Source organism: Lipophrys pholis, assembly GCF_963383615.2.
Source record: "Lipophrys pholis genome assembly, chromosome: 11".
In the NCBI taxonomy this organism is placed as follows: Eukaryota; Metazoa; Chordata; class Actinopteri; order Blenniiformes; family Blenniidae; genus Lipophrys; species Lipophrys pholis.
This window is the reverse complement of record NC_137631.1, coordinates 12786867-12799247: the sequence shown is the minus strand read 5'-3', so window position 1 is coordinate 12799247 and position 12381 is coordinate 12786867. Positions and strand designations below refer to the sequence as shown.

General features: G+C 43.2%; 1 protein-coding gene across 1 annotated transcript in view; it reads left to right on the top strand.

Moving 5' to 3' along the window:
• The window catches only part of reln (reelin), a gene marked incomplete at its 5' end in the record, with an annotated part of 104464 nt that overhangs the window by 72797 nt on the left and 19286 nt on the right, over window positions 1–12381 (top strand). Inside the window, 15 exons of the mRNA XM_080474564.1 lie at window positions 119–247; window positions 334–443; window positions 805–871; window positions 1341–1574; window positions 2689–2850; window positions 3502–3738; window positions 4114–4306; window positions 5020–5132; window positions 9284–9421; window positions 9531–9717; window positions 10432–10637; window positions 10715–10886; window positions 11153–11359; window positions 11543–11778; window positions 11916–12073. Of these exons, the coding sequence (XP_080330690.1) occupies window positions 119–247; window positions 334–443; window positions 805–871; window positions 1341–1574; window positions 2689–2850; window positions 3502–3738; window positions 4114–4306; window positions 5020–5132; window positions 9284–9421; window positions 9531–9717; window positions 10432–10637; window positions 10715–10886; window positions 11153–11359; window positions 11543–11778; window positions 11916–12073 (2549 nt within the window). The remainder of the gene's footprint in view (window positions 1–118; window positions 248–333; window positions 444–804; window positions 872–1340; window positions 1575–2688; window positions 2851–3501; window positions 3739–4113; window positions 4307–5019; window positions 5133–9283; window positions 9422–9530; window positions 9718–10431; window positions 10638–10714; window positions 10887–11152; window positions 11360–11542; window positions 11779–11915; window positions 12074–12381) is intronic.

Sequence of the window (12381 nt, the reverse complement as noted above, 5' to 3'; positions counted from 1 at the left end):
CCTGTGGTTGGTTAGCGACCTGACTCAGATGTACCCAGCCTCCCCGCCATTACTGTACTCTCTACAAGTTTGTGAACGGATACTTTGGGATAACCTGCGACCTGTTTCTTTCTTTTAGTGTCAGTCTGGAGTTTTCTTCTAACCAGGGTCGTTCCTGGTCTCTGCTCCACACTGAGTGTCTGCCAGAGCTCTGTGCTGGACCCCATCTGCCTCACAGCACCATCTACTCGTCTGACAACTACAGCGGGTATAAATCTGCCTCTACGTTTGTATCTTTGTTTTTGTGAATTTGCCCCTTCATTTGTTTTAATTATCTGTATTTTGGCTGCTCAGTTGGACCAGAATCTCCATTCCTCTGCCCAACGCCGCTCTCACTGAAACTACTCGCTTTCGTTGGAAGCAGTCCGGCACTGGGGTGGGCAACATGTGGGCCATAGATAATGGTAAGAACCACACAGGGTCCCAGTTATCTTCATTTTCATCAATCATGTTCTGGAAAGTTAATATTGAATTCCAGGCTTATTTAGACTTGTCAATAAAAATACAAGATGACATTTAACAGTGCAACACTGTAAGTAAATTGACATTTTTTTAATACTTGAAATACGTGGACAGAATGGTCAAGAATATATGTATTAATTAATATATGGAAATTCTGTACAAGTGGAGTTTAAAAATCACTTATTTAAGCATCTTAGCCTAGATTAAATTTGATCCAAAAAATCTTTCCCATTTTCCTTTGAATCTTTATCTCAAGCAGCTAATTACATAAAACCATATTTCTATTTGTTTCCTACTTTCCAGTGTATATTGGTCCAGCTTGTCTTCGCTTCTGCTCTGGAAGAGGACATTGTTCCCGCACAGGCTGCAAGTATGTGCCTCCTTTATTATTAAACCAGATAAATCTACGGAGTCTCTCATGCCTCACAGCACCAATCAGCATGCAGGAGTTAATCAAACTGTGTTATGTTTATGATTTATTAACGTGAGTTCATTATCTCTGTCTGATTTTAGTCATTCACATTTTTCACTCTGGCTGCACTGTGGTGTAGGGGTTGGCACCCCCGCCTCATAGGGACAATTTGGGGAAGGTTTCTGTGTTGGGTTTCCATGTTGGGGTTTTTCCAGGCATCCAGGTTTAATTTCATGTTAATTGGTGGCTCTGAATTGATGTGCAGGGGTGTAACCTGCCTTCACCTATGGTTAGCTGGGTTTGGTTCCAGCGTTCTGTAAACCAAAGTCTTGTAAAATGGATGACAAGGATGATTAGATGAATTAGCTTTCACTCGTTCTATTAATTCTACTCCTCTGCTCTCCTCTATCACTAAAAACCCTCCCAGATGTGACCCGGGCTTCAGTGGTCCAGCTTGTGAACTGGCCTCACAGACCTTCCCAGCCTTCCTGTCCGAGGGGTTTTCCAGCCCGCGCCTCTCCTCCTACCACAGCTTCTCCTCTCTGCGCGGGGCTGAAGTCAGCTTCGGCTGCGGGGTGCTCGCGAGCGGCAAGGCTCTGGTTTTCAACAGGGACAGCAGGAGACACCTGGTCACCGCACCGCTGGACAGTTCTCAGGCCAGGTAATGTTAGAACAGGACAAGAATGTAAAAACAGCAGCAAACATGGAGATACAGTACATTCAGATGTCAGAGGGCATCCATGTTTACATTTACTACGCAAATATTTCAACCTGTTTTGGTTTGAAAAATGTGAAGCATCAGTTTTATCTTTATTGTTTAAGTGGATGCCAAATTCATCAGAAACAACATTTTGAGTGAAGAAGTATCTGACAAAACAAATTACATTTCACTGATGTTCTGAAGGCAGATTTTAATTGTTGTGATTCTGCCTTGACGATTTCTCTGTCATTGGGATGTGTTTATACCAGTGATTAATAGTACAAAGGTTCAATACATCTATCATTTCTCTCTCTGATTGTGTCCACCTCTCATTCTCTCATCTGCTGTTTTTATCCTTGGAGATGGATGGTGTCCACAGGGATGTTTGCAGATGAGAAAAGAGGTGAAAGGAAAGGATGAAGATGTGAAAGAAAAAGATCGAGAGGGAGCGATGAAGTTAGCTGTGGCATCTGTGTTAGATTGATTATGCCTGTTGCCTCTGTGTGCCACCTGATGGCCATATTTAATGCCAGTTTGCTGGCTGATAGAGTGAACAGCTGCCCGAAAGAGGAAACTGCACCGCTAATGAAACTACAGCTCAACCAAGGACAGAGAGAGTTGTGGGGTGACAGGCAGCTTGCGACAGATGATGGAAATTATAATAAATATTGCATTAGCGTGGATGATATGTCCACCGAAATATGGATGAACATGAAAAGACAGGAGCTCATGCTGCTCTCTGACTTACATTCAGCCCCCCCCCCCCCCCCCCCCCCCAACCGTTTTTAATTCCTCATCTGGTTTTGTACTAATTTAATCATCTCATCCATCATCCGTCTCCCTCCCATTTCTTCACTCTGCATGAATGTCTGTTTGTCTACCCTTTTAACCCTTCGCTCTTTCTCTTCTCTCTTCTCTGAGCACACCTGTGTTCACCTTACTTTTCCTTTCATTCATCAAACTGCCCTTTCTTCTACCTTTCATTTACTTTTTTTTTTTTTTTTCTCCATTCCACTGATCCTCCTGTTTCTCTTAAATTATTCTTGCTTTAATCGTTTTTTCCATTTCCTCACAGGTACCTACAATTCACACTTCGGCTTGGCAGTCGCAGCATCCTGAGTTCATGCCCAGCTCCAGACCAGCCAGGAGAGGGTGTCCTGCTGCATTACTCCTCAGACAACGGCATCACCTGGACCCTCCTGCAGCACTACGCATACCAAGGCTTCCATGAGCCAAGGTGCCTTGTCTCTTTAGTGTGTGTGAGCATGCAATGTGTGTGCATGTCAGTGCACAGCCTAGTTACAATTCCATAGAGACACCACAAGTCTATTAACATGCACATTTGTGCCACTAATGGTGTGCTGAAGGTGTAACCTGCTGGGACCCATTGACTCAGTTCGCGGTGTCTATGTGTGTAATGAAGACGAATTGGGCTGCATTCCAGCTGCCCAGTCTCTGTCCCAGAGCTTGTGAGCAGCTCAAGAAAGGTCATGCTGGGGCAGAGAGTCAGACAGAACTACCTAAGTGCTTGACCTCACAGTAACAACATGCATGTTCGTACAAAAACATCTTGATACAGGAGTCATTGTTGACAAAGTGGTACAGGAGATTACAGTGCCCTCAGCTTCTGGATCTATACATCCTGGTCCATTCATTGTGTCGGAAATGGGTCTGTTATTTGTTTAGAAAGAGCAGACTGTGATTATTTTATTTTAGATCCAAATCAGAACATGAGTCAGAACTGGCTGTTTATGACAAACTTTCGAACTAATTATTTTTTTAACAAGACGTCAGTTTCCATGCTGAGCAGGGTTTTAGTGTTAGATCGTCTAAAAATGTCTGCCGAGTTTCTGATTCCCAGAAGGTTAATTTTAATCTGTTTAATCAGGATCGTATCTGTTGAACTTCCATCTGGTGCGCGGAAGTTTGGCGTGCAGTTCCGCTGGTGGCAGCCATACCACTCAGGGCGTGGACACGACGTGTGGGCTCTGGATGAAATCAGCATGACCTCTGTGCTATTCAACACCATAAGTCTTGACTTCAGCAATGTGTTGGACGTCACCCAGAGCCTTGGCTTCTACCTTGGCCATGTTCAGCCCTACTGCCAGCACGACTGGACCCTCAGGTATGTGATAATGTACATTCCACTGTTACGATAGCTGAAATATGACCACATTGCTAAATACTAAAACATTTGATTGTATTTGTTTACTATTCACATCGGCCCTTTACAGCTTTGAGTGTTTATATTGCATCTGAGAGCTGCCGAACACTATCTTCAACTCTCCTTCAACAGCGAAAATGAATTTTTCCTCTCTTTCCTTTAATTCAGTTCTTTTCTCTAAACTCTGCACAACCTGATTCAAGCACATTTTTACCACAATTTCCTCAAAAAAACTGTGATAAAAGCTATTTGGTTTTCCATCGAGATTCTTTGCACAGCATCTGGCTTACAGTCTAAAATGTGTTGTTGTTTTTTTTTTCCCACATTGTTGTCTAGTTTCTCTGGTGAGCCCAGCCCTGGCTCTAGTATTCGTTATGTTGAGACTCAGTCGATGCAGATTGGAGCCTCGTACAGTCTGCAGTTCTCTCTGGTGATGGGCTGTGGTCAAGAGCCATCACCTCATATCGACACACAGGTCCATCTGGAGTTTTCCACCAACCATGGCCTCACCTGGCACCTTGTCAAAGAGGTAAGTGGACGGAAACACACCCACATCTGTTTCTCATTTTTACACCCATTTTTCATCTAAAAGCCTTTAGTTTCTTCGCTGCTGGGTGTACACCTTTGATCATGATGAAAACTTGTTAAAGTCACTCTGGAGAGACTCCAGAAAGTGTATAATTTATTCATGATCATGAATATTGATTTGCTCGTCGCAGCCTTGGTAATAATATGTAAATAATGACTTTAAATGTGACACTTTTCTTTCAGATGAGAAATTACCACAATTACTTTTAATCATCTCACTATCGGCAAATACATGACAATACTTGAATCAGCAAGCAGATTATCTTCCCATGATTCAACAAAGATTCTGTGTGATCGTAACTGGCTCATAAATATGCATGAAACACCAAAGTATCTGCCAAGAGTTTTATTGCTTTTGGAATTGAATAGAGCATAATGAGTCCTCCATCAGTGAATTTTCTCTAATTCTCCCATGAGCATGAAAATGCAGTCATCTGGCAAATGTAGAATGTAACTCTGTGGTGTTAATCCTCGCTTGTCTTCCAGTGTTCAAGGTCAGAGATACAGTAATCCTGCATTAGTCTTTAATATGCATATATTGTGTGGCTGATAAACCCTGCAGTGTGTGTCTGGAATATGCTGCCTCTGAAAAAACACAGCCTACCATTAAAAATGTATTAAATCCACGCTAACTGTCCTATTTCTTTTGCTCAGGCCTGTTTACCTGGCATGCCAAGCTGCTCTGAGTTTACCGCCCCCAGTGTGTACCACCCATCAGAGTTCAAAGACTGGAGACGCATCACTCTGTCTTTGCCTCAGAAAACATGGTGAGTAGAAAAGGTACAATGAACATGAGATGGAGGAGAAGCAGTGAACAAATTGCTCTTCCGTGTAATCGGTTGTCTGATCTGAGTCCGATGCAGTTTTGGGAGTGTTGGGGTTTATGGTTGGTTATTAGCATATAATTACTGTAAGTTATAGATTACTAAAAGTAATAAATCACTGGAAGTAATTTATGAAAAATTGAAATTATTAATGGACGTAAACGGTCATTTACTCATTAACAACTCCTAAAGTAATTGAATAATTACTTTAAAAACAAAAAAATGAAAAATTATCGAAAATAATTTTTAATAAAATTTTTTATTAATTTGCATAAATTTCTTATTTATGTATTAATAATAAATCGGGGCACCACCAGATAAACTGGAAATAGCTAATACCAAAATATCAGTCTCGTTTGTAAAAAGTTTATTTAAGTTAGTTAATATTTCTGCATAAAATATAACCATCTTAAATAGATTGGAAGGTGTGAGATCCGAGCACAGACTGTTACAAACCAGTGAATTGTCAACAATAAATACACAATAATCACCAAGAAGCGTACAATTCAGCTAACAGGCGTTTTTTAATAAAAATGTATTAATTCATAAATAATTCGGAAATCATCTCATAAATCAACACATTCAAATAGCAAACGACATCTAACACGGAGATCTAATCTATTAAACAGCAAACACTATGTACAAAGAGTGTGTGTGTGTGTGTGTGTGTGTGTGTGTGTGTGTGTGTGTGTGTGTGTGTGTGTGTGTGTGTGTGTGTGTGTGTGTGTGTGTGTGTGTGTGTGTGTGTGTGTGTGTGTGTGTGTGTGTGTGTGCGTGCGTGCGTGCGTGTGTGCGGGTGTGATGACCTCGAACGTCCACCAGGTGGAGGCAGATGTCGGCGGGTCAATGCGGTGACTGTGACGACCACTAGGGGCGTGCGGCGGCGCGCAGAGGGAGAGCGCAATAACCTGATGTGTCCACCCGGTGGATGTCGAGAGGGATTGCGATGACCCAATCGACCACTAGGGGCGTTTGACTCGCTCTTTCTGGGGACGCGGCGGTGGCTTAGCGGCCAGATAAACAAGACGTCCGTCGAGCGCGCGAGGGCGGTCTCGGAGCGAGTTAGTCTACCGAGGGCGTAACGAACGGGCGGTTCCGTTGGCCCGGTTCTGATCACCAGAGTCCTAAGGGGAGGTCGGGTCCTGCAGTTAGAACTCCTGTGATCAAAACAGATCTGCTCTGCAGCAGCTGACATGTAGGTGTTACATGCAGCAGTGTGTGTGAGCTTATCTTGATCAGATAAGCGGGGAGCAGGGCTGCGAGGAGATCCGGGTTAATGAAAGAGAGGGAGAGATGAGAGAGGATGAAGACCAGAGAAAAACAGAGAGTTCTGTGAGGCTCAGTTCTGAACCCTGGTTCCTCCACACAGAGCTCCCAGTGGGCCTGGAGCTCACTTGGACCTCTGGTTCTGAGGTGGAAAACCAGAGTTCTGGACTTGGTTGGTGCGCGTGAACACGCCTACACAAACATATGAGATACTGCGGCCTTCTGAGCGGCACAGGGAAACATACTGCATTTTCAACAGAACATCATTCTAACTATTCTCTGCCCAGACAAAAGCGCTCACCCTCCGGTTCTGGACAGCACCGTCCGTGGTGCTGTTGGTTCTGGGAGGCGGTGGTAACTGGTTGTTACCGGGTCTTAATTTCAGCGTCCTGAAATTAAGAGGCCTGGCTCCAGCTGCAGGAGTGCAACTGAGAGGATGATCTTGGGAGGAGACGACACTGGCTCTGGTCTCCAGAATCTCCCAAAAACAGGAAAAATAGCGGAAAACAGAAGATGTAGTCCAAACTGGGTCCTGCTCGTCCAGCGGGCTGGCGTTGGTTCTGTCTCTTTGTTTCTGCTTGGTGCTCTCTTTACCATCCTGAGGCAAGCAGAGACATGTGTCTCCGCCGATGGTCAGTTGAGAATAGCCCAGAGATTTGATGGAACGTGAGTCTCCCCAACTTGGGTTTGGACCCCTGTGGTGTGTTCGGGTCGGATTCAAGCATCCTCATTGGCCACTTCCGGGGTCTGGCTCGCTCCCCTGCTGTTTTATGGCCTATCCATTGTTCCTGGTGTTTTCCTTTCGGGGGAGCAAGCCTTTGGAGGAGTTCATGGAGCTCTGGCCCCAACAGGAGTTAACAAGTATAATGTACCTCAGATAGAGCCAGGTACAAAAGCAGACAAAGAGTAACGAAAATTAGCTGACTCAACTTTTACTATTGATGACAGTACTTCAGTGTTTCACATTGTGAGAGCAGAAGATGGGTTTCTATTTTACACCATGGTGAATATCCAACAGTTTGATTCGGGGCTTTGGATGTGCATGACTTCAGGTACTCTGGTTTCCTCACACAGTCCAAACTAAGACATCCATGTCTCTAAATTGATCATAGCTGTGAATGTGAAGCTGTCTGTGATGGCCTGACAGGGTTTTAACTGCCTTTCATCATTTATAACCTGGCGTTGACTCCAGCTTAATTCCAAGTTGCAGAAAGCTATATAGACCATGGATGAATGGAAATTAGCAATACAAAATAAACCTTTAACTTACTTAGAAAATTAAAAACCAAAAAAAGAACAAGGTTTTCTCCAAGCTGACTGTAAACCTACAAAATAAAAGGATCAACCACATTGTCCTTACTATGGGAAAGTACCCATGTGTACCCATTGTCATAAAAAAAAGTTTTGTACAGGCAATTAAGTTTCACTTTGAAATATATTTCAATACAATAGTTTCTTTAGAATTTATTTGATTTAACTATGTCAAGTCACATTTTCACATGGCCCTTTTTTATTTAGGAAGACTTTCTTCACATACCCTTACAAGAAATTTTACATGAATATTTACTTGGTTTAGTGGATGTGCATTTTAACAATTTCCCACACTGAGCCAGTCATTCAGTCTCAAGCATGAGGAATAAATGTACTTTTATAGCCTACACACACATATATCAGCTCAAATAATCACATAAACCTTCCACCCTGAGCACAGTGACCTCCACCTCCATTTCATTTCGTTTGTCAGCCCCTAAATAAAGGCGGTCTAATCTCCTACTGCGTGATAAGAGGCCAAAGGGTCATGGCAGTAAATGATAATAAAACATTTGCGGTCAGGTCTGGGTGATCGCAATGTGGTCTGAGTTGATATGGGTCAAACAAGCAGCAGACACAGAAACCTCTGGTATATAACTGGAGATACACCTGACTATCTGCTCAAATCTCTTTTGCCATTTGTAATAGCTGTATATACATCAAACTACAGGTGCCAATACGAACAGAACATGTGCACACATTTACATCATGCTAATAACACAGATAACGTTGACACTGCCTTATCATTGACATCACGTCACACAGCTGCAGAGCAACCATACAAAAACCCTAGAAATAAACATAAATTATACACATGTGATAAGGTAAACTCTCATCAGGCAGAACGTTAAATCTACAAATCTCTGTCTCTTTCACATAAATTAATGCCGTAACATGTAGATATTGTCTGTGATTTTCTGCCATCATGCATTTTAATGCTAATTGATTTTAGCAGTCAATTTTACCTGAGCAGCCATTAAAAGAAGTTTATTTGTCAGTGAATGTATGAATAGTTTTATAAAACACAAATGATTACTTTTTGATCTTTCATAATTGTTGTGGGTGTGCAGATATTTTGTGCAGGCATCTTTATGTACTGGTGAAGATCTGAATTTGATTACAAACCATCCCATGGATACTCATGTCACTGTGGAGGTCCCTTTAGTTGCTTGTGAGTCAGGATATGGTTAGTTTGAATTAAGGGTACATGTTTGGCAAGTACCATTCAAAGAGTTAAATTAGGGTAAATTAGCAAGAAGTTAATGAACACCGATGTAATGTCTATTTAGCAGGGGTGTCCAGACCTTTGTCCTGGAGGGCTGCTGTCCTACATGCTTTAGGACTCTTCCAGTTGCAACACAGCCGATTACAATGAGGGGAGCCTTATCAGAATTAGATTCTGGTGTGTTGAATCAGGGGGGCATCTATGACCTGCGGCCCTCCAGGACCAGGATGGGACAGTATTTCGTTAAGGTATACAAAACCTAACTTTAGTGTGTGTGTGTGCTTCCGTTCAGGTCAAGTGCAACGCGGTTCCGCTGGATCCAGAGCTACTATGGAGAGCAAGATGAATGGGCACTTGATGACATCTACATCGGCCAACAGTGTCCTAACATGTGTCATGGACATGGCTGGTGTGACCACGGGCACTGCAGGTCAGTCTTTATTTTCTGTTTCACTCAGCTAAGCCTGAAGACCTGCAACTCTCTGCTAAGAGGTCTTGGAGGTGCAATCTGAAACTTCAGCCACTGTTCTCTCTTGTAGGTGTGATGACGGCTTCTCTGGAGCGGACTGCCAGCCCTCCTCCCCTCTCTCCTCAAGCATACTTTCTTACTTTGAGTCTCAGGATGCACTGCTGGCCACGTGGCAGGAGGTGATAGGTGGCGAGGTGGTCACCCCTGACATGGGTTGTGGGGTGGTCTCATCTGGTTCCTCATTGTACTTCAGCAAGGTAGAGCACCTCTAAAAATACATCCCTCAGCATCAAAGTTGTTTTGTTTCATTAACTGATCATATGATAATCTTAGGAATCAACACAATGAGGGAAGAAGTTGAATCTAAATCCAGTTACAGTTAAACTGAAGGAACAGTTTGCGTTGGGGCTTCCTTGTGTTTTGGTTCAAATCCACATGCAAATTAAAATGATGTTAATAAGTGTGCTATTAAGACAATCAAGGACTGTACAAACTTGGCAGGAATGTTCATTGTGTGATTAGTCACCATTCTGTATAGCCAAAAACTTCTAAATGATAGTCAGTCAAACCACAGATAGAATACATGGTTCTGATTTGATGGAGGTTGTAAACAAGTTTCAGGCAGCTGCACATCTCTGGTCACATGTGTCAGCAAGTCCCTAAATGAACATACAAAGCTGCAAAATTACTGGTTAGAGAATGAAGTTTCCTATTATTCTAACATTGCATTCACAGTGGGTTTTTTTTTATTACAAATGAATGATATAATTTGATTTTGACTTTAAAACATAGAGACCATGACATCTAAGTTGACCATCAATGTACTCTACAGAATATTATACAGTATCTCAGGGTTCTAAGTTTAAGAAGTCATTTGGATTTCATGCTTCACATTCAAACAAAATGTATAGAGAATGAAAAACAGTAGTTGACTCTTCTGTTCTTGCCATGCTTGAATGTGTTGTTATCAGGCTGGATTGCGACAGCTTGTGAGCTGGGACCTGGACACTGAATGGGCGGAGTTTGTGCAGTTCTACCTGCGGGTGGGCGGAGACTGGGCGGAGTGCAACCAGGCCGACAGCAGGGAAGAAGGAGTCCTGCTGCAGTACAGCAATGACGGAGGCATCAGCTGGGGCCTCATCGCTGAGATGTACTTCACAGACTTCACCAAGCCCCGGTGAGACGTCTACAAATAAAACCAGGGAAAATTAATAGTTTCTTCGATAATTCTCTTACCTGTCACCTCTGTTGCAGCTTTGTACATTACGAGCTTCCACTGGCCTCTAAAACACCCTGCACAAGGTTTCGGTGGTGGCAGCCACTTCACTCTGGGGAAGGCTATGACCAATGGGCAATCGATGATGTTATAATTTTATCAGAGAGGGAGAAACACATCATCCCCATGGCCAATCCTACTTTACCACAGGTCAGTTTGAGGTTTTTTCTTTCCTGCAACTTGTGATTTGTGCTCTGACCTCGTGCAGCCGCTCCAGTTCATACTTTAGGCAATATTTCCTTGTCTATAATAGAATGTGTCTGCTAAACTGAGATAGAGCAGCTATAAAATCTTGAAGGTATTAAAATCCCATCAGAAGTGTGTCCGTTTATCTTGTGAGGGATCTGTTCTGCTGCGGACACCGATAAATAGTAACACAAAACAATATAGTAGAGCTCTGCTGTGTGTCTCCACAGAACTTTTACGAGAAGCCAGCCTTCGACTACCCGTTGAACCAGATGAGTGTCTGGCTCATGCTGGGCAATGAAGGAATGGAGAGGGAAAACAACAACAGCTTCTGCGCTCCAACTCCCTCTGCCATGGTGTTCGGGCGCTCTGACGGGGACAGGGTGGCTGTCACAAGGGATCTGGCATTACGCCCTAGATACACCCTCCAGTTTAAGGTAGGCGGAAACTGAAGGAGATGAAAATGATGAAGATAGGCTTGATTATTTATTGAGATACCTATAGACAGACAGCATTATTAACATTTAAAGATCTATATCATTTATTTACATTTTGTTTTAAACAAGGTCATTGCCTAACTTTGTCATCTTACCATCCTCTCTGTGTATTTTTACTGCCAGTTGAACATAGGCTGTGAATCAGAGTTCAGTGCGTCTGCGCCAGTCCTGCTGCAGTACTCCCATGATGCTGGTCGTACCTGGACGCTGGTGCGAGAGGGCTGTTACCCAGGAAGCCCAGGAGCAGGGATTTGTGAGGGCAGCGGCCGGGAGCTTCGAGAACCCACCGTCTACAACACTGGAGACTATGAACAGTGGACCCGGGTCACTGTGGTCATCCCACGCAGTGTTGCTGCCAGGTAGACGTGATAACAGACATGCAATTGTATCTGCTGGGCTTAGTATCGTGCAGTACAGTGTAGATTACTCTCACTGCCTGCTGATATACTCAAGTTACAAGCTTCTGTTTCCTCAATATCCATCCTCTCTTTTTCAGTAAAACTAGGTTTCGCTGGTTCCAGGAGAGCAGCATTTACAGAGACGCCCCACCGTTTGCTTTGGATGGGGTCTATATCTCTGAACCTTGTCCAAACCACTGTGGGGGACATGGTGATTGCATCTCTGGGGTCTGTTTTTGTGACATGGGATACACAGGTAGGAGTGACAGCATTCTGCTTCTAAAAATATCCAATGAAAGGAAAAGTACACAATTACTTCGATCTCTTTACTCTTTCCCCACCATCTTTTAAATTGAACCAAACAATATAAACAAAACACGTGCCAAACAGCTGATGCAACCAATATTCTGAGAAGTAACTTCCACAACAATAGTATGTGCTGAATGGAACATAATCCATGTTTGTTTGTTTGTTTGTTTGTTTGATTGATTGGTTGGTTGGTTGGTTGGTTGGTTGGTTGTTTGGTTGGTTGTTGTGTGGCGATTCTTACTTGCTAGGAACTCA